This window comes from Salminus brasiliensis, chromosome 9, assembly GCF_030463535.1.
Source record: "Salminus brasiliensis chromosome 9, fSalBra1.hap2, whole genome shotgun sequence".
Classification (NCBI taxonomy): Eukaryota; Metazoa; Chordata; class Actinopteri; order Characiformes; family Bryconidae; genus Salminus; species Salminus brasiliensis.
The window spans coordinates 10,429,268-10,455,661 of NC_132886.1; the positions used below are offsets into that span (position 1 = coordinate 10,429,268).

The 26,394-nt window shown below is 40.6% G+C and overlaps 3 protein-coding genes across 5 annotated transcripts in view; 1 reads left to right on the top strand and 2 right to left on the bottom strand.

Moving 5' to 3' along the window:
• aadat (aminoadipate aminotransferase) overlaps positions 1-7,158 on the bottom strand; it is a 14,443-nt gene extending 7,285 nt beyond the window's left edge. Inside the window, exons 1-8 of one of the 2 annotated variants that reach the window (XM_072687391.1) lie at positions 7,069-7,158; positions 6,214-6,285; positions 5,356-5,524; positions 5,097-5,229; positions 3,112-3,186; positions 2,742-2,951; positions 2,558-2,623; positions 1,218-1,300 (exon numbers count right to left, since the gene is read on the bottom strand). In XM_072687391.1, coding sequence (XP_072543492.1) covers positions 1,218-1,300; positions 2,558-2,623; positions 2,742-2,951; positions 3,112-3,186; positions 5,097-5,229; positions 5,356-5,524; positions 6,214-6,280 — 803 coding nt within the window. In that variant the 5' untranslated portion in view covers positions 6,281-6,285; positions 7,069-7,158. Of the gene's footprint in view, positions 1-1,217; positions 1,301-2,557; positions 2,624-2,741; positions 2,952-3,111; positions 3,187-5,096; positions 5,230-5,355; positions 5,525-6,213; positions 6,286-6,606; positions 6,636-7,068 lie in introns of those variants that run through there. The other variant, XM_072687392.1, reaches the window with a different exon arrangement.
• Positions 6,527-10,700, top strand: ino80b (INO80 complex subunit B). The gene is made up of 5 exons (XM_072687394.1): positions 6,527-7,084; positions 7,619-7,808; positions 8,001-8,149; positions 8,577-8,749; positions 9,571-10,700. The coding sequence occupies exons 1-5, from the start codon at positions 7,042-7,044 to the stop codon at positions 10,033-10,035; spliced, it is 1,020 nt and encodes a 339-aa protein (XP_072543495.1). The 5' UTR covers positions 6,527-7,041; the 3' UTR covers positions 10,036-10,700.
• The window catches only part of intu (inturned planar cell polarity protein), a 31,393-nt gene continuing 15,672 nt past the window's right edge, over positions 10,674-26,394 (bottom strand). For both annotated transcript variants that reach the window (XM_072687390.1, XM_072687389.1), the window contains exons 5-16: positions 23,087-23,205; positions 22,862-22,951; positions 21,950-22,027; positions 21,513-21,696; positions 20,448-20,501; positions 20,270-20,332; positions 19,612-19,833; positions 16,474-17,019; positions 14,419-14,513; positions 13,937-14,126; positions 12,797-12,936; positions 10,674-12,181 (exon numbers count right to left, since the gene is read on the bottom strand). In XM_072687390.1, coding sequence (XP_072543491.1) covers positions 12,070-12,181; positions 12,797-12,936; positions 13,937-14,126; positions 14,419-14,513; positions 16,474-17,019; positions 19,612-19,833; positions 20,270-20,332; positions 20,448-20,501; positions 21,513-21,696; positions 21,950-22,027; positions 22,862-22,951; positions 23,087-23,205 — 1,893 coding nt within the window. In that variant the 3' untranslated portion in view covers positions 10,674-12,069. The remainder of the gene's footprint in view (positions 12,182-12,796; positions 12,937-13,936; positions 14,127-14,418; positions 14,514-16,473; positions 17,020-19,611; positions 19,834-20,269; positions 20,333-20,447; positions 20,502-21,512; positions 21,697-21,949; positions 22,028-22,861; positions 22,952-23,086; positions 23,206-26,394) is intronic.

The following is a 26,394-nucleotide window of genomic DNA, read 5'->3' on the forward strand; positions in this document are numbered from 1 at the left end:
TGATGCCGATATTCTGAGAACGGTCATATCTTTCGGACTGCTACAAACAGCCAACTGCAAAATTCTGTTACATCGGCTAACAGATACCTGCTAGCACAGCACTGACTGATGAGTCATCCAACCCACCCAGAGCCCGCAAAGCCAATTATGTTCTCTTGGACTCCCAGCCACAGATGACTCCACTTGTGATCTCCTGACAATACAGCCAATACGTAGACAGTTACAGCACCTGGGAGACCCTGCAAATGATCTCCTTTGAAACATCATCTCGCCAGGAATGGTACACGCAGAGCCTGTACATCACATGTGTCTGTCCCAAAGCACACTAAAGCCCTTAAGGTTCTCTATGCTGATGACATGCTTCTGGTCTTGAAGGAGGAGCGCAGTGTTACAGGCGCCAGGACTCTGGGACAGGACTACTCCATCTCTCTGTTTTTCTTTTTCTCTTGTCCAGACCCACTAAGACTACACACACTGCAGCAGTGGGGAACTGAGGGCCAGAGTCCAGCATAGCTACGTGTTTCCCGCCTCGAATACATCTACTAAACCTAAAAATGTACAGGTACGTTTAATTTATAAAACAGAAAAGCACAAAACTGTGCAGAAATCAGACCCTCCTAACCAGAGCTCCCCACCCCTGATGTAGTCAAACTGTTGGGCTAAAGTAAATGTGACCGCTGTGATGATGCTGTTTGCTGTGCAGGAGAGTGAGCTAATTTAATTAGCTTATGCCACCAGATTTGAGCGGATTACTTTCATCACCAGTAGCTCTCCAAACAAATGGGAGCACAGTGGCTCTCTTGGGTCTTTTTTCCATCTCACTGCCTTAGTGAGTTACTGAGTAACTCTGATAAACACTGGAGCTAGAAGGCAGTCGTGCTTCGCAGTTAGTAAGTGTTTTCAGGCCATAATGTCAGTCCTTCACGCAGACTGAAACAAATACCACAGTCAAAAGTTAATGTTGCTAATAATAAATAACAGTAAATATGTGTGTGAACTATGCTTTACATTTCTATATGCACTGTTTTGTCTGTCTAGAATATAATAATAGCATAAACGTTTACTAAAAGTATGCAAATGACATCATACTAATCAGTGGCTAATAGTAAATTTCCATTCACTATTGACCACATTGGAATGGCCCATCAAGCTACTCCATAAACCTGTTTATTTTTTGTTGTTTATTTGTTTTATATATATATATAACTTGCACTTACCCTGATGACAGGATCTTAGAAAAGGAGTCTGTGCGTATAACACGTCCATCAACATCCATAGACAGAAATGTAGGAGCCCATGGCTGGAAAAGGGGAAAATGGTAGGTTACTTTCAGAGTGTTTTGGCTTGTAAAAAGTCAGTAGTCAGTTTTTACAAAGTGTTATTTGTCAGTATTTGAGCAGCTGAATGTCATCACCAGTGTTTTAATAAAGCTATGTTGGCTAAAGGAACAGTTAGAACTAGGGCTGGGCAATATGGTAAAAATACTAACAATATTTGAAGACATGTTTCACAATACACAATATTTACCCTACTTGCCCCCACCCGATCCAACTATTTACAGCCTTCAGAAGTCTCTAAATAGCTGAATGGAGTGTGTCCGATCTGAATTGGAGTTAAATCCTACAGAAATGTAGCTCTCCAGGAACAGTGTGGGAGAACAGTGCATTAGATAGACTAGGTATTGGACGGGAACTGTAAATACTGGGCTTCCTCGAGGAAAGATGTGAAAGTGTTCAAGCTATCATGCTCACATTCATCAAATCACAATACATTTAGTTGTTTATTCATAGTTATTCTAAAGCAATAAAAAACAACAATAACAAACAAACAAAAATTATCCTCTTAGCAAACAACAACATTTGCTAAGAGGATAATTTATCAGTGTTTTATACACCAATCAGCTATAACATTAGCACCATCTGTCTAATATTGAGTAGAGCCCTCCTTGTGCTGCCACAACAAATCTGACCATGTGAGCCACAAGTCCTCTGAAGGTGTCCTGTGGTATCTGACCCCAAGACGTTAGCAGCAGATCCTTGTCCTGTAAGGTGACCTGTGAGGTGGGGCCTTCATGGATTGCATCAATGAGCCTTAAGTGCCCATTACCCTGTCGCTAGTTTATCAGTTGTCTTTTCTTGGAGCACTTTCGGTAGGCACTGACCCTCAGCATACCAGAAAATATAAGACCTGCCTAATGTTTTGGAGATGCTCTGACCCAGTTGTCTAGCCATCACAGTTTGGCTCTTGTTTTTAACACCTTCATCACCTTCAAGAACTGACTGTTCACTTGCTGTCAAATATATCCAGCAGATGCCACTGCAGATGAAGATCATCAATGTTTTTCACTTCATGTGTCAGTGGTGCTAATGTTATGGCTGACTGTGTACACCCCACAGCGCTCTACTCTTTGGATCAACATACAGAACCTTTGAGTTTAAAGGCTTGAACGGTGGCCAACATCTTATCAGTTCAACATTACAGAGGTTATCAGCTTGAGCAGATAACACCAATAATATGTTAATGACTAACACCATAAGACCAATAAACCAACAGGTACCTTCTGAAACTGCAGGAAATAATATGGGTCGTCCTCAATGATAAGAAAGTCATACTTCCTTGCGAGCTGTAGAAAAAAACAAAGACAAAGACATACTGGCTTTACTGGATTGCATTATCGGTCCTGAAGACTGAAGTATTTACATTTCATATGTTTACTTTTTCAACTTGGAGGAAACCAGTACCTCATAGACTTTCTGCTTCCTCTCTAAGGTCATAGAGGCTCCAGTGGGATTGCCTCCATTGGGGATGGTGTAGAGGACCTTGGGTGTAGTGCTGTCAGGTTTGTGTGCTTCTGCTGGGTCCCACTGGGACAGAACGTCTCTTAGGCCATCCGGGATCATACCGTATTGATCACTGGGCACATTAACGACGTTACAGCCCAGCGGTCGGAGCTGTGAGTGAAGTTTAATGGATGAAAGGTCAGAGGAGAAGAAGAGAATGATGGAATGAGGCAAAGTAAGGGCTGTTCAATCTACACTAACCCTGCATTTAACCTTTATAGGAAGTACCACAAGGCTGGTCTCGAAATATCAAATGAGGGAAAACTCTTACCGCTGCCAGAGTTCCTGAATATGTGGGGGCATCAAGAAGCACGTTATCACCAGGGTTGACAAGCATTTCAAACACCTTCAGTGAAGAAGAAGACCAGAGACTATTAACCTTTGTAAACAGTTTTGACATACAAGTGAATGATATTGACTGTGGTCAAAACACCAGATCTATTAAAAGCTGGTCCAAGGTGCACTAAGCTCTTACAGAGCACATATACAGACCTGAGCCTCATTTATACAACATCAACATCAGACATTTTTCACACATTAAATTCAAATGCTTTCAGACATGTGACTCTTTCCAAACTGCCCCTAACACAATGTCACTGAAAGGCTGGACACACTTGAAAGAGAACAGCCAATTATGTCAGCTAACAGACAACCACACAAGTATTATGATGAGGGGAGCAGGAAGACCACCCTAGCCCTCACACAGAGCAAAGCCAATTATGCTCTTTTGGACGTGGCATTGTCTGAACAGAACTTGTGTGTGAAGGTGTGATAAAGGAATAAACATTTGTAGCAGAGAGGCAGTGCACTACATGCATTAGACTGAACACTGTGATGTAATATACAGCCATTCAAAAGTTTGGAAACAATGTTATTAATGTTATTTTCATGTTATTATATAAACCTAGGATCAAACTGATGAGTTCAAACTGTTTGTAGGAAACCGAGTATCTAAATAAAGTAATGGTAAATGTTTAGAATGATGAACAGAGCTGTTAAAATTACTTTAGAGGAAGCTGCAGAACATCAAAATGAAAAACATTATATCCAGAACACCTAAAGTTTTTAAAAGTGGCGATCAATGAGAGCCAGAATTCTTGAAAGAAATGTCTTCTAAATAGATCATTACATTTCAAGTATTTCATTGAATTTAGAATTTAATCATTTACTACTGTTCCAATACTCAATATTAAGTGAAATACCTAACAGTATTGGGTTGTTAAAGGTACTGTATACGATTCCAACCCAAACGCCTCGCCACACTTTTTTTCATGAAATGTTTCCCTATGGTTCACTAACTCACCAGTCTGTTTGCACATTGAAAAAAGTCCAGTGTTTGTACTCAGACTTGGCTCTGTAAATGGGAAATGAACAAAGTGGCTTGGACCAAGAAACACAACATTATAGCAGCCAATTAGGGGTGGGGGAAGGGGAGTGGTAGGGAAGAACTACTCGCATTGTCAAGGCAAAATGTCTGAGAAACAAAACGTTTCTCAGGCAAAGACATGTGTAAACACTGGTGGGGAGTTTGGGTGGGGGAGAGACCTCTAACTTTAAAAGGCATGGAAAGGGAGGAAGGTGTTGCTCTATCACTGCTGGGTAGGTGGGTAATGTTGAATTATTATTGTTTTGTCCCGTTTGAGAATGTTTTTGCTTACTGGTTTGCTTAGCAGCAGTTGTCGCAAATGCTAAACTAGCTAAAGCAATTTATTTGCCATGCCAGCAAGACGATTCACAAGCATGAATTTGGGGAGCGGAGCTTCTGAAGGAGCTCTAAAGAGGGAGGGTGTGTTTACTCAAATATCAGCAGTTGTTCTCCAGAATCATATACAGTGCCTTTAATAATGTGTAAAGCTACACATTTAATCTAATCTAATTAAATTAACAAAGATTAATATTTCAATTAATTGCAAACTTCAGAACAGTCGTGTACATCACAACAAACTCAATTACATTTAAGCTGTTGGGCTTTTCTACAGAATGTAGACCACATTTTAAGACAGTCATGCTCAGAGGGCAGTACAGACTAAACAGTGTAATTAATGTCATTTGTAATTAATTTGGTTCAAATATGTGAGAAGCTATTAATGATGAAAGCACACAGCAAAAAACTGATTGGATAGAGAGCTCATTTACATATAACATAATAACATTGCTGACTAACAATCTGGACTAGTCACCGAGATCTATGATCGAAGATGGTGGAGAAACCAGGACAGTGGAGTAAGGTGATATCACTGAGAAGAAAGATAATACCTTGCAGAGTCCCTCCTGGCTGCCAGTGGTGACACACATCTCCATCTGGCCTCTTTCTGGGCTGTAGTTGATTGTGGGAGGGTCATGCAGTCTCTTCTGGAGCTCCTTCATCCATGAGACCAACTCAGGTATACTGAAGGTATGCAGCCATAAAGACATACAGTAGTAGGTTACAGTGTTTGCTTACCAATAATTGCTTATCAGGGCTATAAACTGAATTATAGAATACTGTCTGACAATCTTAATCTGAGAGATTTACCCAACAGAGCCAGAATACTGCAAAGCCCTCTTCATCATAGTCTCATCAAACACAACTGTTTCCCCATTCTTCACTTTAATGGTAGCGGAGAGGAAGGGGAAGGTGTTGGGGTTTGGGGCTCCTCCAGCAAGAGAAATCAAGGTTGAGGGAGAGCGCTGCTGGAGCTCCGCTGGACAGGGAGAACAGAAAGAGAGAATTAAAGAAGGATCCCTTGCTGTTGATGTTTTTTCCTATTTTAAACTTGTATTTAACCTTTAAAGATCCCCCACTAAAACTACACATCCCAAAAATACAGAATTATATATCAATTATATATCAATTATAGAATATAGAAAAAAACTTTTTACAATATTTTGGGAGTGATTAACTCACTCCTATACTTTTTAATTTGATTTTCTCATCATTTTATCTAGACAAGGTGAATATTTTTTTTAAATATCACTTTTTTCACTTTTGTCATGTGATTGTTTGACTTGAATAAAAACTACAATAATTAATACAACATATTTAGCTTGAACTGAATTTTTTACGCAGTGAAATTACTGGCAAATATACTTTAAAACAGTAATGTGTGTAATGATAAATAATAAATAAATTATAAAATAATCCACTCAATAATCTAGCAGTGTATTATTAAGACAATTCCAGTACATACTTAAAATACTTACAAGGCAAAACATTAGGAAATACAATGGGAAATAGTCAGAATATTCCAATAAAAATAGTAAATTAGTAAAACTGATTGCATTTGTCCAGAAACAGTATTATTTAACTGATTTTTTTTTGTCTTCCAGTGTGGGCATCTATTTCTGTCTGTACTGGCTGTCTAACGTGACCGCTCGGTGGACCATGGCTTACTCAGCAGGCGTATGGGGGAAGGCTTCCTCGCCGCACTCACGGCTGTCAGAAACCTCGAGTAGTTCATGTCTCCTACAGGTCGAGAGCAACAGGGATAGAGTTAGAGTTAAGCAAACTGACACTAATAATCTCTCTAAAGAGAGACACACAGCAGTGCAGTGAAATACAGTGTAGAGGAGTGCAGTGTATGGGTGCTATATATATATACAGTCGTATATAGAGCAGGTGAGGTGGCTGTCTGCTGCTCACTCTGCAGATTAAACCTGTTTATTAATTCAACTAATTAGCTAGCTACGTAAGAAAAGGACAGTTAGAATTACGCTGTTCTCGTAAATAAATCTCAAATATGGGACCGCAGACTAATCAGGACACCACGTTCAACATATGACCAACCTTTCGCGTCCTCCTGTGTTGTGTGCAGATACTCCTACTGGGTAATGTAGTTCACGGTGACTTTGAACCGCAGCGAAACCGCGTTCGGTTGGACTACATTACCCACAATCCGTTGCGTCGTGAAAACAAGGTTAGGAACGGGTGTACTTTGGAAATTGAGGCTAACTCAAGACTAAGAAGACGCAAAGTAATGTTTTGCGCATGTAATTATGGTTATGGTATAATAAGGCTGATAAGCGCGGAGTTGTTGGTTTAATAACTCGACTCCTTTTGCGGTTAAGAGCGTTTTTCCGGCTGCAGCTCGCTTATTTTGCTAGCTAGCAGGGGCTAGCCTGGTGCATGAAAGCTAGCTAGCTACATCAGGGGGTAGACACGTTTAATTCGCCGAGTTCTGCTACAATGTGGACGAGCTGAGAGTCCACACACAACGAAGACATGGGGAAAAGGAAAGACATGATTCACCCCAGGTTTCTTGTAGGTAAGTGCCGGCCGTACACAGTGAGGTGAGCTGAACGGAGCGGTACAGTAAGCAGGACAGGAACCCTTCCTTACATTAGATGTGCCAGTCAATACAAGCTACCGCAAGACCTACAGCATATGTCCAAATGTTTGTGGACACCTCTTATAATCAATGCATTCGGCTACTCTTTAGTGCACCCAGATGCTGAAAAGCTCTGAACTTTATCTAGTCCCTGTAGAGAAGTACAGCAGTGCCTTTTTAGGGAGCTGTCCAATCTCAGGCCTGGGAACCACATACATAAAGTTCAGTATGACATTTCTTCAATATTTAGGATGGTTATCATGTTGTAGATTTTTTAAAATATTAAGTGTGATGTTTGCTCCCAGAATTTGCTTGAGAGTTTGTGAATGTCACTAATGAATGATTGCAGCTCACAGCTCCAGCCGCCCTGAAGTGTTTTTAAGCCTTGTTGATTACTTGATCTGTAAAGTCACCTAGATGACATTTCACTGTTTTGTCTGGATTACTTTACAATGTCCTTTTATCAATCAGGGGATGAAGACGACTACAGTGCCCACAGGAAGAAGCACAAGAAGCACAAGAAACATAAGAAGAAGCATCACCGCGATGATGGACACAGCTTCTCCTCCGAGGCTCTGGAGTCGGACTCGGGCATTGTGCTGAAACCTCCACAGCTGAAGCTGAAGATCAAATTAGGAGGGCAAACACTGGGCACCAAAAGGTTGGTGGTGTTGCGTGAGTAAGAACTTAACACAGAACCATAGGAAGCATCATGTGTTGAATTTGTGGCTTTCCCAGGATCCCCATACAGTAGCCTTGTAAACATCTTGCGTGTCGTAATATAGTCTGCCCCTGCAGGAGAAAGGTCTCTTATGTAGTTCTTCTGTCCTGTGTCTTATTCACCCTGGTGTAGTGTGCCCACCTTTACGGTGGTTCCAGAGGCTCTGCGGTCCCTGTCTCCTTTGATTGTGGATAGTGATGACGACTCGGATGACGATGATGAAGATGACGAAGATGAGCCCTCAGAGGGAGTTCCCATTGAGCAGTACCGTGCCTGGCTGGGTGATCAATATCATTTTGATACTGATACTTTTATTTCCTTTAAAATATCTTCACTCAAGATGAACATCTAAAAGTAGACTGTGATGTTTAAACCTCTACTCAGAACTCAGATTTGTTACAGAATCGAACTACATTAAGAATGTTCCCCTCTGAAATGCGGCACAGCTTTTTTTCTGATATTTCCCAGTACTGATACTTATCTATACCCATATGCAATCTTTCGTTTTAAAGTGTGCAAGACTAAAATATTAAGATATCTGAACCATAGCACTGTTTATTGAGCAGTAGTTGTTTACTTCAGTTGATTACATATAAATATCACATCCTGTTGGCTATGATTGGTTTGAGTAGCTATGATATAGGAGCTGCTGTCCCAGCTGAATCTTATAGTCTTATTTTGCTTTCTGCATTGTGTCTAATTTTCCAGACGAGGACAGTAACCTGGATCCTTCTCCGCTGCCGGATATGGACACAGATTCGTTTGTGGAAGGTCCCTTGGATGAGGAGGAGAAGTGGCTTGATGCACTGGAGAAAGGAGAACTGGATGATAACGGAGAGCTCAAGAAAGAGATAGATGAGTCTCTTCTCACTGCCAGACAGGTATCTTGGACACTAGAGATTGTAATATAGTAATACATGGAAATAGTTCAGCCTAGTCAGGACTAGATATGTAGATATTTTATTGATCCCGAAGGAAATTTAGTAGTCAGTAGCCAGTATGGCACAATACAGCACTGTAATACAATAATTGTTAAAAATATGCATTTGAACCAACCGGAGATGAAAGACAGTGCAGTTATAAGAAATAAGGACTGAATAATGTGCAGGAGGAGCGGGGTATCAGCAGACAGATGACAATGAATAAATATGTGCATATATTGGTATTTAAATAAAGTGAAGTGTCAGTAGTGTCCAGGAGTGCAGATGTAGAGAATGTACAGTAAAGTGTAAATAGTGCAGATTAAACCTATGATTAAACATATGAAACTCGGTCCTCCTCCCTCTTCCGGCCCCACTGGAAAGAGTTGAAGAGCCTAATGTCTCTCGGAACAAAGGATCTCTTAAGTCTGTCTTTAGAACAGCTCTGTGACAGCAACCTGTCACTGAACTGCTTCTTTGGTCCATTAGGATGGTGTGACCATCATTATCCAAGACTAAATTTACCTGTGGCTATTTTGCACTGAAAACCATTTTTTTGTGTCGAACAATTTAGAATAAACTGGCTTATAGTTATTTTAATTGCTCTTCAAATGTTAACATATCATTTGCTCTAATTTACTTCAAATTAACAGATTCTAATCTGATTTATTTCACATATTACAAAGGTGATATATTTCACATATTACAAAGATATAGGTTAATATATAATTTACCTTTGAATAGAAATACATCCAACTTAGTTTGTCCTTCTCTCTCAACAGAAAGCACTCTTGCACAAGCAGCAGAGCCAGCCCCTGCTGGAGCTGCCCATGGGCTACAAAGAGAAGGAGATGACTGCCGAGATGCTGCAGAAGCGTGAGGAACGGGCCCGTAAGAGGCGGCTCCAGGCTGCCAAAAAGGCAGAGGAGAACAAGAACCAGACCATTGAGAGGCTTACCAAGACAAGCAAGGCCAAGATCAAGAGCATGAAAGAGCGAAAGTCCAAGCAAGCACAAGTACCCATGGTGCGCTACTCGGATTCTGCCCAGGGGGCAGCTATCTCTTACCCCGTTGGGGTGCCTGCTCCGACCCCTTCCCTGCCACTGCCGCAGCCTCCAGCTCCAGTTGGCTGTGGTGTCTCTGGATGCTCCAATCTGAAGAAGTACTCATGCTCCAAGACTGGGACCCCACTCTGCAGTTTGGACTGCTACAAGAAGAACCTGTTGCTTGTAGAGAGTGCAGCTTGAGGAGCTTATAAAACATGTAACCCAAATCCTTGCTAACCAGATACTACACAGAACAGGAGTTCATCAGTTTTACACCCTGTAGAGTGCAGTATTTTTCTAATAGTAGGTCATTTTGGATTGCAAAGACTGTAAGAGAATAAAATTCTTACCTTGGTTCTTCAAATATAAATTCTGGACCTGTGTTCAAATACACCCAGATTTTATGCTGAGGCCTATTTATCCTTACTGGCCTTCGAATTGTGTCTGCTCACCTCTGGCAAACTTGTTTTTTCATTGCTTCAGAATGTAAATCAGCAACTAGATTTCTTTGTCTCAGTTCTTTCCATTTATTTTTAACGTGGCCACTTGGTCACGTAACTGAGGTTTATTTGACTGTTATTTTAACTTTTTAGCTGCGTTAGCAAGAAAAAAAATTGGACTCTGATCCAGGACATCCACATGCCTTTGTAAATATTCCTCTTAACCATGTGATCCAAAGAAAGCTCTTTGACCACCGTCTTTGGTCTATTGAGAACATTTATATGGACATTTCCATTTGACTCAATTATGTTAAATTCCCCAAAACAGTGTGCTGAATCAATGTAAGGGTGAATGTTAAGTTTATTGTATTTATTTAGCGTGTTTGTGTTTTTGGCACTGAAATAAACAAAAGATTCTTACAAGTAGACATGGCAAATTTATTTGTGTTTTTCCCCACACGTCTGATGTGCATATAAAGTATGATTCATTTAAAAAGATTCTGTAGAAAACATTAACTGCTACATATTAAATATACATCTCCCCCTTCTTAAAAAAACAACAGGGCTGGATCTTGATGGAAGGGTGTTACTGTCAACAGCATAGCCTTTTTGGAGGTACAAGGTTGTTGCATGACTGTGATGATTCACTATATGTCCAAAAGCTTGTCGACACCCCTTGTAATGAATGCATTTAGCTACTTTAAGCTGCACCCACTGCAGAAACAGATGTGCAAATGCACACACACAAAACTTGACTAGTCCATGTAGAGAAGTACTGGCAATAGAACAGGACTCAGATAATGAGGTGGGGTGATGATCATCCAACACCCTGACCACATTAACACTCTCGTCACTGAGTGTGATCAAATCCTCACAGCAAACGCAAGATAAACTGTCTTTAATATCCTTAATTTTGGTGTCTTAATACTTTTGTCCATATAGTGTATGTAGAAATACAGCAAGCCATTATATTCCATTTGGTCCTGAATGACGAAAGGTCACTGGGGAATTAACAAGTAATTTTTCCTTTGCTGTCTTAAGAAAAACAAGCTGCTCTCTCCTAATGTTTTTGGTCTAATAGTCCAGAATTTGTCTGCCTAATGTCTATTTGCCGCATATTTAGCTGATTTCGGCTGATTTCCACAAAAAAATGATTTCATTACATTTCCCTGCTGAGTTTTCTGACGCAAAGTTAGAAACCACATGCTACAGATATGGCAGATAATTAGGTTGAAAAGTGGTGGAGTATACTTTAAACAGCGTAAGCAGACAGGCGGTGAGACTCCCAGAGCTCTGTACTGGCAAGAATTGAGGCAGGGTTTCTCACAGCAGTGTCTTAATCCATTCATAATTTTCTATGATAGAAATATGAGAGATTGCTTCGTTGTTCTCAAGCTTGTCAGATTTAATCTGCCCATTTTGACATATAAGAAATACCACCCAACCTGAGGTATAACTGTTGAGATTTTTTACTACATCAGGCACATCTGATGGCCTCCCAGCCAGTCAGAAGGCCTGCAAGGCATTGGCTTCATCAGACAGGTCTGTCAGCTGAACACCATTCAGTGACTAGACTGCACATCTATACAAGTTCTAAAGCCAGCACTCACTTTTATCAAGCGCCAAAGCTGAACTCAGCCCATTGTTCCCTCACTATTGCTATAAACACTAGGCCTGAACTGAGGTTTACACAGTTTCCGACATGTTTTCCTCATTAGGCACGTTAGAAGCCCTTATTCATTGTAGGTAGAGTGGGATGTCACAGTCGATGGGCCCCAGGAACGCTGAGGGAACATCACATGGCCAATCCAAATGACAGCCTGAAAGCCATCTCCACCGGCACCTCCGCCACAGAGTCGTGGAAACACACATAGAACTCCTGAGGTACAGGTTCTAGGACCATCCGCCTGGAACACAAAACAACCCAACAAGAGTTTTCAAATGCGATGCACTGATGGTTTTCTAATGTGCCTGTGGTCACACAAAGAGCAAACAGCAGTGATCTAGGCCTTCATATTTACAGATCGCAGCATAACGGCGGCATGCTTGACACCTGAGTGATTGCAATAGGGCGGCAGGCACGTAATGGAAAAACGGAGGATGTACTGCATGGAAACAGAGGCAGTGGACTGATAAATGACGGGTCTTTCTGCCTTGGGTTTGGTTGAGATTCCACTGAGGCCCAGCTGCAGGTGATCTGCTCGGCACTCAGACCTATTTACCTTTCCTTTCCACTAGATTTATCAGTACAGACAACAAACCGCCCACGCTGCGAGGGCTGCTGAGTTCAGCGTCAATTTAACCAAGACGGAAAATTGCTTCAAGCCCTTTGTCCATTTAAAAACCTCAAGCAAGAAAAGTGTGCTCTTCAAAGCATAAAGGAATATTTCAGTTTATCCAAGTTGATCCCAAACTGTATCACACAATAAATCATACTGAATTTATTACCTTGTACCTTGTACCACCCATACCACAATATACCGGTTACCTCTGAAGAAGAGAAATGGAAATTAAATATGTACCCGATGACCCAGTAGGTCATGGTGGGGGGAGGTTTCTTCTGGTCAGTCCAGTTCTCTGGTTTGCACTGGAACAGAACACCGTGTTCTTTAACTGGACCGAGCCCCCGGGAAGCCTGAGGCCTGTCGGCCCCTCGTCTTTCCTGATATAACACAGATAATTAAAAAAAAAAAAAAATGATAATATGATTACTATAATTATGATATGATTACTATAATTTATAGGCAAACATCATGAGCCTGTATCTCCGTTTCTCTGCCTCTACACTACGCTACAGTGCTGGTTTCCCAGACAAGGATTCAGCCTTGTTGTGAGCTAAGCAGCTGAATGGAGATTTCCATTGAAAGAGAAATACAGCCAATGATTAGGCTCAATCCAAACCGGCACCATGGACTAGAACCTAGACTTTATGTTAACTGCATATTTACACAGTAAGAATCCATATCATAACAATGTAACTACTAGTGATATTTGCTGTGACAGATGCATTACAGTAGTATAGCTAGAGTAAATAGACATATATCCGCCTCACTTTGTAGCATCTTAATCAACAGGAAAAGCAGCATTTTCATACTAATACAGTTATTCCATCTTGTTATTACACATCTACAGGCATATTAAAGAGAATGTGCAATTACAGCTTCTGAGATACACTTGTGAAAGTCAAAACTGAAGGTAATATACAAGTAATTACACAAACTATACTACTGTAATACATTTGTAACAGTTAATACATCACCAGTAGGTACATTGTTTTTGCCGGGGTTATTAATGTGTAATTATAGTTATTTAGCGACAATTATTAGAGACATAGAGTTAACATAACAAAGGTCAGATATTTCATGTAGTGAATAGAATCTCCATTCAGATACACTGTTATTTCGATAAGGACATTTAAAACATTTGGATATTAGCCAAAAGCACCTTTAACCTCTTAAGCAACTGATAACTTACATAAAGGGTTGGATTTCCAAGCAGGAATTAAGCCTACACTAATCCTGGACTACTCAACATTCTGACTGGTAATTTTAGATAGAAGCCTGATTTGTAAATACACAGTTATTAGAGCTTTACAATGTTCCTAAATTGCCTTGACTCCTGCATATACACTGTATTTTCCTACGCACACAACCCCCTCGTACCCTTGGTGGCAGGCTCTGCTGGAAGGTGTGCCGTATGGACAGGCAGCAGTGGTGGAAGTTGCGAATGAGCTGAGGGTGGATAGAGCCGCTGAGCTGGGAAACCTCTCTGTGTGTGGGCGCGATGAAGATACCTTGCACCGTCTCCATAAGAACATAGTGGAAGAGTGTGTTCTCTACTCCTGCAGTGAGCCTGACACACACACACACACACACACACACACACACACACACACACACACACACACACACACACACACCATATGTGGCCTTTAATCAGCATTAATCTCAAAGAAACATGACAACCCTTTTAATCCATCACTTTAATCAACACTCTCAGTTAAAGCAAAGGCCTGGAACAGAAGTGTAGCGCTGCACTGGCATGAAAACTCTTATATGCTCTTATGTAATTCTACTAAAAGAAGGCAGCTATTTCCGAACACACCCATGACTCAGTTTAAGCACAAAATCCAGTCTGGACTCACTTTAGAATGTTCTGCATCTCCTCTGTCTCTCTGTCTGTCAGGCTTTTCCTCAGGGAGCCCAGATAGAAGGGGTTTGGCTGCTTCAGTCTGGGCATCTGGAGTCAACACACACACACACACACACACACACACACACACACACACACACACACGTTCAGTACAGCTGACATTTGTAGATCCCCTTTACCTGCAATACATCTAAAACTAAACATCACCCCACACAAACAAGCACTGTTGGCATTATCTGCTTTTCATCAATGCAGCAACTGCTGAATTCACACTGACGCTGGCTTGTGTAAGTGTGGTTTTCTCATATGTTTTGATTCCTGGGAGCACCTACAGCTCTGAGTCTGATCTGCAGTATTTTTAAAAAATGCAATGAAAGACCAGTTTCCATTGTCTTTGCTGAGCTCGTCTTTCTTTCTGAGGATTTATGAGCCACAGGCTTTCTATAAAATATGTCAAGGCAGCTAGAATTAGGAGAGCGATGTCCATGTCTGATTCATTACCGCGCCTCCTGATATTCCTATATATGTCCTAGATCTGGAGGAAACCGGGGCAGAAAATTAACGATGGATGACTAAACCATACTTCACAGACATGATCTCCCTGTCAAAGCAAGGCAAGAGAAAAAACATCAGTTCTCTCTGTAACATCTCGACAGGCCTTAACAGAAAAGCCTGTACGTTATGCATGTAAGGCACTTCATAAGTAAGGAGCTACAGTGTAGGGCTGGGCGATACGGTAAAAATACTACAATATTTCAAGTAATAGAGAGTTTAATAAAAAGAATAGAGAGACTTTTATTAAACCAGTCTAATTAAAAAGACAGTGTTTATTAAGCACTAACAGTATTCTCAAAATGCTTAGAAAAGCTTATTGTGTATCACGATAAAATATCATACAATAAAATATTGTCATATTGCCCAGCTCTACTACAGTGCTGGCTGTGGGAGTTCTTTAGTTAACGTTGGACACACTGGAAGACAGCATTGCATGTGGGGCATTTGTCAAAAATAACTGTGATTAGCAGATCTACTCTTCACGCAAATCAACAATTTTAACAGACAGGTTACTCTTACCGCTAAGTTAAGTTCAGTGCAGTTCGGTGCATCAGAAATCCTGCACTAATGTACTATTTTCTTTTTACAGCAGATTGCTTTTAAGAATGTAGTCTTCGGGGAGATGAAGATTAATATTTATGTTGAGTAAAATACTACATTTCTAAATAATTGGCTGTTATTTTGGCTGTTATTTGCCTGGTATAGCATATTGAGAAAGTGCCCATGATTTTATAGAGATTGAAGCAGCCTCTTAAGAGCTTGTATTAATTTTCTTTCACCTGTAATGTTGCCATTTTGCAGATACAAAGTTTTTGCATGACAGCCAAAAGTGCCATTTAACCTTTAAGCAACTGACAACTTACATAAAAGGACTTCCAAAATAAGTAATTTAAGACTTATTATATATAATAAAGTAATAAGACCTATATATAATAATGTATATAATAAATATTATATAACAATATTAATATAATTTATGTAATAACACAGCATAACATTAAAAAAATAGATATTTCTAATTTTACCCCAATTTGGAAGGCCAATTATCCAGTCCCAAGATAACAGATGCCTGTGCTGTGCTGCATGACCCAGGATTCAAACCAAAAGCAATTCTCAGATCATAACAGCAGCTATATTCAACTCAGAGCCCACAGACTACAAAACATTCTGAATGGAGATTCAGAGAACTCAATTGAAAGGAAAATGTGATCAAGGACTAGGCTTAAACACTGTCTGAGTTTAACCAAATCATAGTTCTATAGTAGTTAAATAATTTACTGGATAATAAGTCTTGACATTAATACCTGATAAGTATGTGTTAGTGGTAAAAACAAAAAGCTAGGAGCAGGAACTACAACATATTACCCACTCAGCCATAACATGATGTTACACTCACCAGGCCGATGTGATAGAAACATCCAGAAAGTGGGAAACATTATATCATTTTAGGAGCATATGGCCAACCCTGACTAGAATATAATTAGATAGGAACCTTAAACAGTCCTCCACTGCCGCCGCTGCCATCTGAACCCCCCGACCCCAGAGAGTCCCTGCGTGAGCCACCAGGGGGCATCCTGCGTGCAGCATCGGGTGTAGTGTGAGGACTGTGCGCCAGCATGAAGGTCACAGAGGTATCTCCGCGGCCTTCACTCCCGCTGTCTGAAAGACTCCGCTGTGGGCTCGGCCTTCTGCCCTTCAGCCCTGCAGAACCAGAGCCAGACCCCGGCTCTCCAAACAGAGTTCGGCTAATCACGCTGGGCGAAGGGGGTTTGATGGCGGCCGTGAGTCGGTTGAGGATAGGTGAGCTGCCAATTCCGTCCAGGCGGTCCCGGCCACTTGAGGGAAGAAACCAGTCAGCACAGGAGAGGCACGGGGTGGGCGGGGCGCAAAGCCGTTCCTCAATGGCTGAGTCTAGGCTCTCCAGCTGTAGGAGAGTGGCTTTGACTTGGTCTACGTAAATACAATCAGGACCAGGGGATCCAACAGCTGGGGAGGCACAACCACCAGCCTCCAGTAATACACATTGCATAAAGTGCCTCTGAAAGACAGACAACAATATGAGTGTTAGAACAGGCCAGATTTTTTTTTCAGATATTTTTTTTCGTGTACACCTAAATCAAGAAATTCAACAATGGGTCGACATCAGCATAGGGTAAGGTGGAGAAATGGGAACCAGCTGAAAGATCATTGTGCAGATGCTTTAAGCACCAAAGCACACTATTTAAACCCATTTATCTCAGCAATAGAGTGTTTTGTCGTAAAAACTCCAGATTGCATTAGAACAGTTGCAGGTAAACAAGTAATGTCTCATTCTGACAAATGTAATTGATGTATGTTTAATTGTATGCCCCCAACCAGCACACAGATTTGTTTAATCACTAGTACAACCTCTAGTTTCTATATAAATGTTATTTGTATTTATTCTAATAGGTAATTAATATTAGTGTTTTACTGAGTACATACTGAGCACTTACTGCCCAGAGAAGAGGCGTTTTAAGTGTAATTTAGGTGTTATCACAAGTGCATAAATCTTTTGCACAGTACTGTATATAATGTTGCAAAACAAGTAAAAGAGAGACTGATGGAAAAATGATGGGATTAGATCCCAAAACGAGAGGATAAAAATGGGCCGAGTGAAAGTGTGAAGAAAAAACATTGCCGCAGGGAGAGAATAATACAGCGATGCTGGGGGTCCCACAACTCTACAGAGAGCTCATTCTGACAGGAATGTGAGTTAGCCAGCCAGCAATAAGAGTAACAGCAGGGAGAGCTAGAACTACAGAGGGCAGCTGAGAGGATATTGGATAAAACAGCATGGCATAAAACCCTATACATACAAACATGCACACACATGCACATACACACACACACACTCACAGTAAAAAGGTAACATATGTTTGGATAACTGAAAATACAGAGAGTGTGAAATCAGAAACTGTAGAAGTAAACCGAAAGACTTGAATTTAAGAAATGGCTTGATAAAACATTTTCCATATAATCCAAGTAATCTGAAAGCCAAACTTGTGTCCGTAATATGATGGAGTAAGTTGTACATGGGAAGGAGGGCTAATATCATTTCAACACAACCATCTGTAATGTTTCAGATTGGAACAAGACATTTCGGTACACATTACAGAAATAGAAGTGGCTACTTAATATATGCATTATCATCACACCAAAAACACTCGCCTGGTCTCAGGTAGATAACATGTACTGCCAGCCACGGAAAACTGAACACCCCTTGCTTTCATGAAATATATAATCTCTGTTTCTCTAATGTCTTGAGAACTGGGGAGTCATTTACATATTCCCGCCTACTCAGTCTACCACAGTTTAGCCCCGCCCATTCATGCTGCACTGAAAAGTTTTACCTGTAAGCGTTTTTTAATGGGGCATCATACAAGACAGCCAATCAGAAAAGACAGAGCTATCGTATATCTGGCATAAAGGCAAATTAACAAAAATAGACTATTTAATTCTAAGGGAAGATAAAAACTGGAAAATTATTATGATTTGATTCATAACCATCGAGGACAATCGTAATTGTAATTAATTGTAATTTCCCCACTAATTGTAGAGTTTGTTTACCCTAACCAACCGCCCAACTGTCTTCAGTGAATGCAATGCCTGATCAGCGCTGTCTGGGAATTGAAATGGTGTAATGTTAAGAGTTGCACACTTGATTTAGCACAATACATACACTATGTACAAAAGTATTGGTACACCTGCTTATTTATTGTTTCTTCCGAAATCAAGGGTGTTAAAAAAGGTTATCCTGCTTTTGTTGGAGCAACTGTCCCTACTACCCAAAGAAGGCTTAAAGCATTGCTGTGAGGATTTAATTAGCAAAGAATACAAGTGAATTCTTCTCAGAGTGTCCACATACAGGAACAACATGAAAACCTATTAGTTTTATATTATGTTAAATTGCCCAAATCTTTATGATGTGGGAGCACATAGTCTGTGTGCTTAACAGTAAAGCAGCTGCTTCTCTGTAAGACGATGAGAGACAACTGACACTTTTAAATCAAGGGTAACTAGAACCCACTCAAAAGACAACTGAGACCTTGTAAGGCCCAAACAGATACTGCACAAAGTTTAATAATTCATACAAAATGAAAACAATCGTAAGATTCCAACAACTATGAAGTTAATTAATATAACCTTATGAGGTGCTTTAGACACAGATGTGCTTAGACTAGGTATTTTAAGGAATACCTTTAAGGACAGGTTTTCCAGACATTACATTATACTTTAATAATGTTTCTCTAGTTTAGAGGTCTGAGGATATCAAGCTTTATACAAAACGCTTTAAATATAGAAGTACTGTCCTGAGACTGATTTCATTTAATCTCTCTGTTGTGATGTCAGCACCTAAACCACAAATAGCACAGAAACAGTTTTATGTATGCCTATAAACCACTATAAAATCATTATTTAGACAAAACCTGCAATCCATATTTTACTGGCATTCATAATATATATCCAAATTTTAAGGCAACAAATTGCTAACATTTAAAAGTAACAGAATTTTCAATAGAAGGTAAGGTATCCCCAAATTTCTGAAAGGCAGCGTATTCAGAATGTAACGCACATTGCTTGCTGGGCTGTAATGGGATGATGCACTCACCAGGCCAACAATGAGGAGGAAGTAACGTGCGTGGGGCTCACAGTAGCCCAGACGGGGGGTGAGGGGACTGGGCTGCGTGCGGCGCTGTGGGAACACCTCTCTCCACACCACCAGCTGACCCACACGCTGCTCTGCAGGCAGGGCAAGAAGACAGTAGTGCTGGCAGTACAAACACACATCCAGCAGGTCCTCCTTAGGCAGGTGGTTCGCTATCAGATAGCCCTGTCAAGGAAAATGGACAGTGTCAGGCAGATATACTGTCAAAATGAAGGGTGATGTCCAAGGCTACACTTAATCCCTGTTCAGAAAACAAGTGTGTCTCTTAGTATGTGATATCATCAAGATACTGTCAAAAATAAAGACAGACGGCCACCTACAGGTAGATGTTTCAGGACCAAAAGTTTGCAAAGTAGGAATCATTTAAATGACTAAGACCATGTTCATCTCCTTTTACGCATGTGTTCCATCCAAGATCCTCCAAGGCATGATATGCTCCTTTAAGGTAATTGAATCATCCTCACCTACTCATTCATAATTCAACCATTCACTTGTTCAGCAGATGGCTGGCATTTAGACAGATGAAGTGCTGCTTAGTGTCATCCTGTTCAGTGCTGCTGAACGCAAGGAAACAGGTGACAAAAGCGGGACACTGACTCACCTTGTAGAATAGGCAGGAACCCAAAGTGACATACAGACGCCTCATGCCATAGGAGTCTTCAGACTTACCAGTCAAAAGAAAGAGAAGTCAGTGAGAAGAAATGATACAAACATCTGCCCAATGTTTGCTCTTTTTATACAGTAAATTACTTAACTGGCTTGTTGACTTAAACACTTACCATGTCACCAAAATCTGAGGCCTCAAAGTCTGACAGAACAGTGTCCACCTCAACCTGTGAAGCCACATAAGCTAAAAACTGAGGACCACACATAGTAGAGATGTGCCATTACAGAGCATCATATAATATAGTATGTAATACAAGCCTCTCAATTCAGTACACACAGGCTTTAAACAATACTTTGTTGGAGCTAAAATACTCATTTAGGCACTGCATGTATTGTATAAAGTATAATAATAATACTTAAACAAGCTGAATCACGTTATCATTCATTCATTTCATTTTTAAATAAGAATCCAACACTACAAAATGAAAAAAAAAAAAAAACATTATTCTGCTATTAATTTATAAAACCGATGCCAATAAATAATAAAATAATGGGTTGGAAATGGAGAAAACGGACCGGGGCGAACCTTGACTTTTATATTCAATTTGTTCAGTTTGTGTGACCCAGGAAGTAACACTTGTTAGCTTCATTCAGTTTTGCCTGCTTTGATAATCAGTCTAAACGCATTGCTGTCAAGAAAACTGGTGACCAAAAACACTGGCTTGCATCTATTGCTCTCTCGGGCCTCGGCTGCTGATGGCTAGAAGCATGACCAGGATTCGAACCAAATTTTCAAAATCAAAATATATAACTTCTTGACATCAGATTCATAATCTAATATTTCCTTTTCAATGTTCAGATTTTGGATTGTCTTTGAATATGAAAAACTAGTGATACACTGATTGAATCAGGTCTACAATAATCCTCGTCCTTGTAAGCTAGTATTTTTTTGAGGGTAACATATTATCTTATGGCTAGCGTCTTAATATAGAAATGTTATACTTTTGTAGTGTTGAATGCTCTAATAAACTGAAAACTACATATCATTAGACAGATTTTTTCAGACTTTCATTTTTGCTGTATTTAAAGATCTTTATCTTATTTTATCATCATCAACTGATTTAATTACAGTAGGTTGGTTTACACAACCAACTGACAGTCTATGTTATGTGTATAACAGATAAAGTTCAACAAAACTAGTATGGGATATAGTGCATGGTCTTTAAGAGTGGACGTGCCTTGATGTCCGGTGGTAAAGTGAGCCAGCGTACGGCTGGTAATCCGTCGAGAAAGAGTGTCCCAGAGACATCTAAAGAAGAGGGACAAGAACCGTCACTCAAACGAGACGGCTGGATGAGCTGCTGGAAGAAGAGACAGAAGAAATGATCCAAACGAGGAGTGTTCTCCACCTCACAGAACGCACTGAAGAGGGAGGAACAGAGAGAACAACAATTAGTGTCTTTGTTGTTGCAGTTGCAATGTGTCTTTGTGTTTGCTGAAAGAATTAATGGAGAGGTACTGAGGAATCCACTAATTCCTAAATTCTAAAAGGGATATGCTTTCCTTTTCTTAACACACTTTAAAACACAGCTGGTGAAAGAGAAGAAAGCACTAGGTTGAATCTGTAGAATTAGTGAGGTAATATCTGAGAAGGCTATGGCAGAACCCCACCTACCTGTCCAGAGAGCCATACATGACCCTGAGAGTTCGAACCACTCCCTCAATTACAGTTTGCAGATGAAGCAACGGCACCCTACAAGAAAGAAGATGAGAGGAAGATCATTTAGACTCAAAGACTATACTGTATACAACAATATTCATAACACTATTTGGTGCACAACTATTCAACTTTTACTTTATTCAGTCCATTTTACATATATACCAGGGGCATCATCACCAAAATATGTTTTTCTCAGCGTATGTCACCGCTGTACTGTCCACATAATCTGCCTGTTCAACATCTGACTTCTTACAGACACTCATATTATTCCTGGAGAATGAGGAACCGTCAACCATAGCACTGTAGCCATAGGCAACAGTGTTTCTACACTACACTGCGCCACAGTATTGCTACATTATGGACAAAAGTATTAGGACACCTGCCCATTCACTGTTTTCTCTGAAAGGTTTTTTTTCTGCTGAGTAACTGTACCTAAAGGCCAGGGAAGTCTGCTAGATTTGGAGAGAGTTTGATTGCATTCAATAAAAAAAAACATTACTGAGGTCAGGATGTTGGATGATCACCAAAAAGTATTAGATGGAGCACCATCATTTCGGAGAACACCCCATCCCCTTTATACCCCTCTGGCCCACACCTGGCATTAGGCATGGTGCAAATAGGTTCATGGTTATCGACTCCAGTGCTTCTTTACAGGGATTAGACAAGCTGTGTGTAGGGCTGTCCACAAACATTTGGACATACAGTGTCCAATGTACAATGTCCCTTCTCTACATCTGATTTGCCTCATCAGCTTATTACCATGCACAGAGAAGCCACAGAACAGAGACTGAACACATAGATGAGTGCTTTTATAGGTCAGTTTCAGATAGTGTAGTCAGTATATTATAAGCAGTAATCCATGACTACCTGTCTGCAGGCAGGCCGATCACCAGCAGATTGGCTCCTTCCTTCCAGTAACCCACATGCACCAGCTGCTTCCTGAGCAACAGAGAGGAACTGCAGGACAGAAAGAGATAAGAGTGATTCAGTCATTTCCAATCAAAACCTTGATACCCGTACAGGAATCTTAACATCAATCAGAAATCAATACAAATCAATATATACAGGGATCTTTGCTTTGCAGATGCTCACCTGACAATCTGTCCTCCAGTGACGTTCTCCAGCATGTCACACAGTGTGAGAAAGATACCTCTCACTCCTTTTAGCTGACCTGCCGCCTCAGACAACGGGTACTGGTACAGGATCTCCTCCTGCAGAGAAACAAACAAACACTTTTAGCAGTTTTATTTGATTATGATTCATAGGCAAAGCTTAATATTAGAAATAATTATATACACTATTTTGGCCAAATGTTTGTGGACACCCCTTCAAATGAATGCATTCAGCTACTCTTTGAGTTGCCCCCACTCCTGACATAGACGTGCAAATGTGCATACACAGCTTGTCTAGTCCCTGTAGAGAAGTGCTGCCAATTGAATACAACTCTCTGGAGCAGATCAACAAGAACCTATTGGTACCATGCCTAATGCTAGGCATGGGCTAGAGGAGTACAAAGCCTCCAGCATTGAGCTGTGCAGCAGTGAAACTGTGTTCTCTGGAGTGATGGTGCTCCATTCATTACTTTTGGGATAAGTTGGTGAATTGGGGATATGGTCGGGTGGTGATCATCCAACATCCTGACCTCATGAATAACAAAAAACAAGCAAGTGTCCCAATACTTCTGTCCATACAGTTTATATTCAGCAGTTTTTCTCTACCCATTCACATTGAAATTAGAGGGGGGGGGGTAATGAAAACTAATTTACATACACCAGTATTAAAGGAACAATAACAATGACGGTCTGATTCAATAGTAAGGGATAAAGAGAGGTTGGAAATGGGTCATGTGAAAGTAATTACAAATAATATTGGTATATGAAATTAGGTAAATGTCGTAATTGGCTCCTAAGCTAAAATACAATACAAGAAACATGCAGGATCTGAGCCCTTTAATACCTAAACTTAAACAGCTTAGCACAGCCACCCAAGCTCAATCAATGGCCTTTGTTTGGAAGTGCCACAGTGAACAAACTAAAGCCCCAATTCTGAACCAGTAGAACGGTGAACAGTGAAACAGTGCCCCAGCCAATCTAGGACTATTTTTGAAATTACAGGCCCTGGCAACAGCTCATTCTTGTTTAATTTAGTGTGACACTGCTGTTATGTCTGAATATCTTTACTATTGCAATACACAAATACATTGTTACCATTACTGATATATTAAACTAATGTCGATTCATCACTAGAATGCAGTAAAATCAGGGGCATAGTCTACTGAAGGCTAGGTACACTCTATAAAGACCAGCCCTGCTCTAGTTTAGAATAATAATAGACAGAGCAAGAATGAGAATGAATAGGGGAGAATGCAGAAATGCTGATGCATTCAGAGAAGATGAAAGGGTGAGGACCGTCCTTTACTGAGCCGTGATTAGTATGCAGAACAGGAACACTTCAACCAGGCTCCTTTTAAGAACCTGAGGGCAGTGGGACTCTATGCGTGTGAAAGAGTGTGTTAAAACAGACGCAGGAATGAGAAGCAGAGGATAAAGAGGTTCCACCGTAGTGCAACAGATAATAAAAAAAGACATAAGGACCCTCTAACAACAGGTGTTTACTGGATGGAGCATCACCATCAGAACACAGTTCCACTGCTCCACAGCTCAATGCTGGGGGCCTTTACATCCCTTTAGCCCACACCTAGCATTCGATTCGTCATGGTGCCAATGGGTTCATGCTTATGTTCCTGCCTATTCTATTGACAATTCATCTCTACAAGGACTAGACAAGCTGTGTGTGTGCATTTGCACATCTGTGTCCCCATATCACTCCAGTGCAATGCTGGCCTGATGCATCAGAGTGCCTTGGTTGCCCTGTTAATGTTGCATTGGTGGCAGTTTGAAAAAAGAGGCTGGCTATGTCGGAGGAGGCATATGTACCATCCTAGTGGTTGGGTAATTGGCGATCCACAAATAAGGGGGTTCCAGAAATATTTGGACATAGAGTGTATATACTGTATTTATACCCAAATTGTCTTCTGTAAAGTGGCCATTTGAAAATATTTTGTGCGGCAGAATGATATCAAGTACCAAGGTATAATAAAAATACAGAAATATGTATAGATGTCATGATGAACAGGCCAACAGAAATGTAGACTAACTTACATTGAAAGATAAGGGCATTTTGCCTTCTGCTGTGACCATTTTGAAGATACATGTTTTTTGGACATTGTAATGTGATGATAAGGACCATATGTATTTTCCATGTGTTTACACTCTAAACCTAAGTCTCAGGAACAAATACATACAGCATATACATATCTAGTCAGAATCAGTTTGTTTGCTCTGTTTTTCTGTTACATGGCTTTTCTTGCGATTCTGAACATGCAAAACACACACACACACACACACACACACACACACACACACACACACACACACATCACCACGTTTCTCAGCGTAAACCACATCCTCTAAATCTGAGCTCAGTATTTAAAATCCATCCACTGCTGTGCGTCATGTGACACAGGCAGAGTGTTTGGGCAGGGAGAGAAGTTGGCACTGCTGTGGACTGTGGCTTAAAGCAGCTTGAGCTGAAGCTCATGAACACACACACACACACACACACACACACACACACACACACACACATCATCAAGACTCAAACTCACATCATTGAACTGCAGGAAGTAAATCTCTCAGGAGAAAGAGAGGAGGTTTTAAAAACGAGACAGAGGGCGAAGGCTTCAACAAAGAGACTACACACTCAGCACAGTGGCTGTGTGCTGTAAATCAACTCCGCTCAAACAAATCAATGCCTACACCACTGCGTTTTCAATAACCCCTACAGCGTGCGCAAGGCAAACATTAACTGCGGTCATTCTGCATGTGCTTTATGCAGCGCAACAGATTCTGGACATGTGCTCACATTCAGTGCTGTTATCTTTGGAGGCTGGATTTCTGGAGTTTAGATGTTTTCAGTGGAGAGCTTCCAAAACTGGACTTAATCTGTGTCCCTTGAAGTTTTATAGTAATTCCAACTTTGCGTATTATTAAATGAGAATCTCATGGCCTTAACAAGACAGGCTGGTGCTTCCAGGAGCAGATGTTAGTAATGGACAGACGCTGTGCTGTTATAAATTATTCAGGAGGGGAACTCATCTCCTGTTGCTGGTTTCTGCAGTCACAGTCCCTGTAGCTTATTTTGCCAGAGCTGAATTAATCTGATGTGAAAAATGCATCTGTCAACATAATTTGAATGTCTAAATCAAAGTGAGAGACAGATTTATTGGACCTTTTTACTCAATTTTAGGCCTAATGTCTTTTAAACATTTTCCATGAGTTACAAAGACACATATTTGTCCAGTAGCAAGGGTTGCTACAGTATGAGATTTTTACAGTATG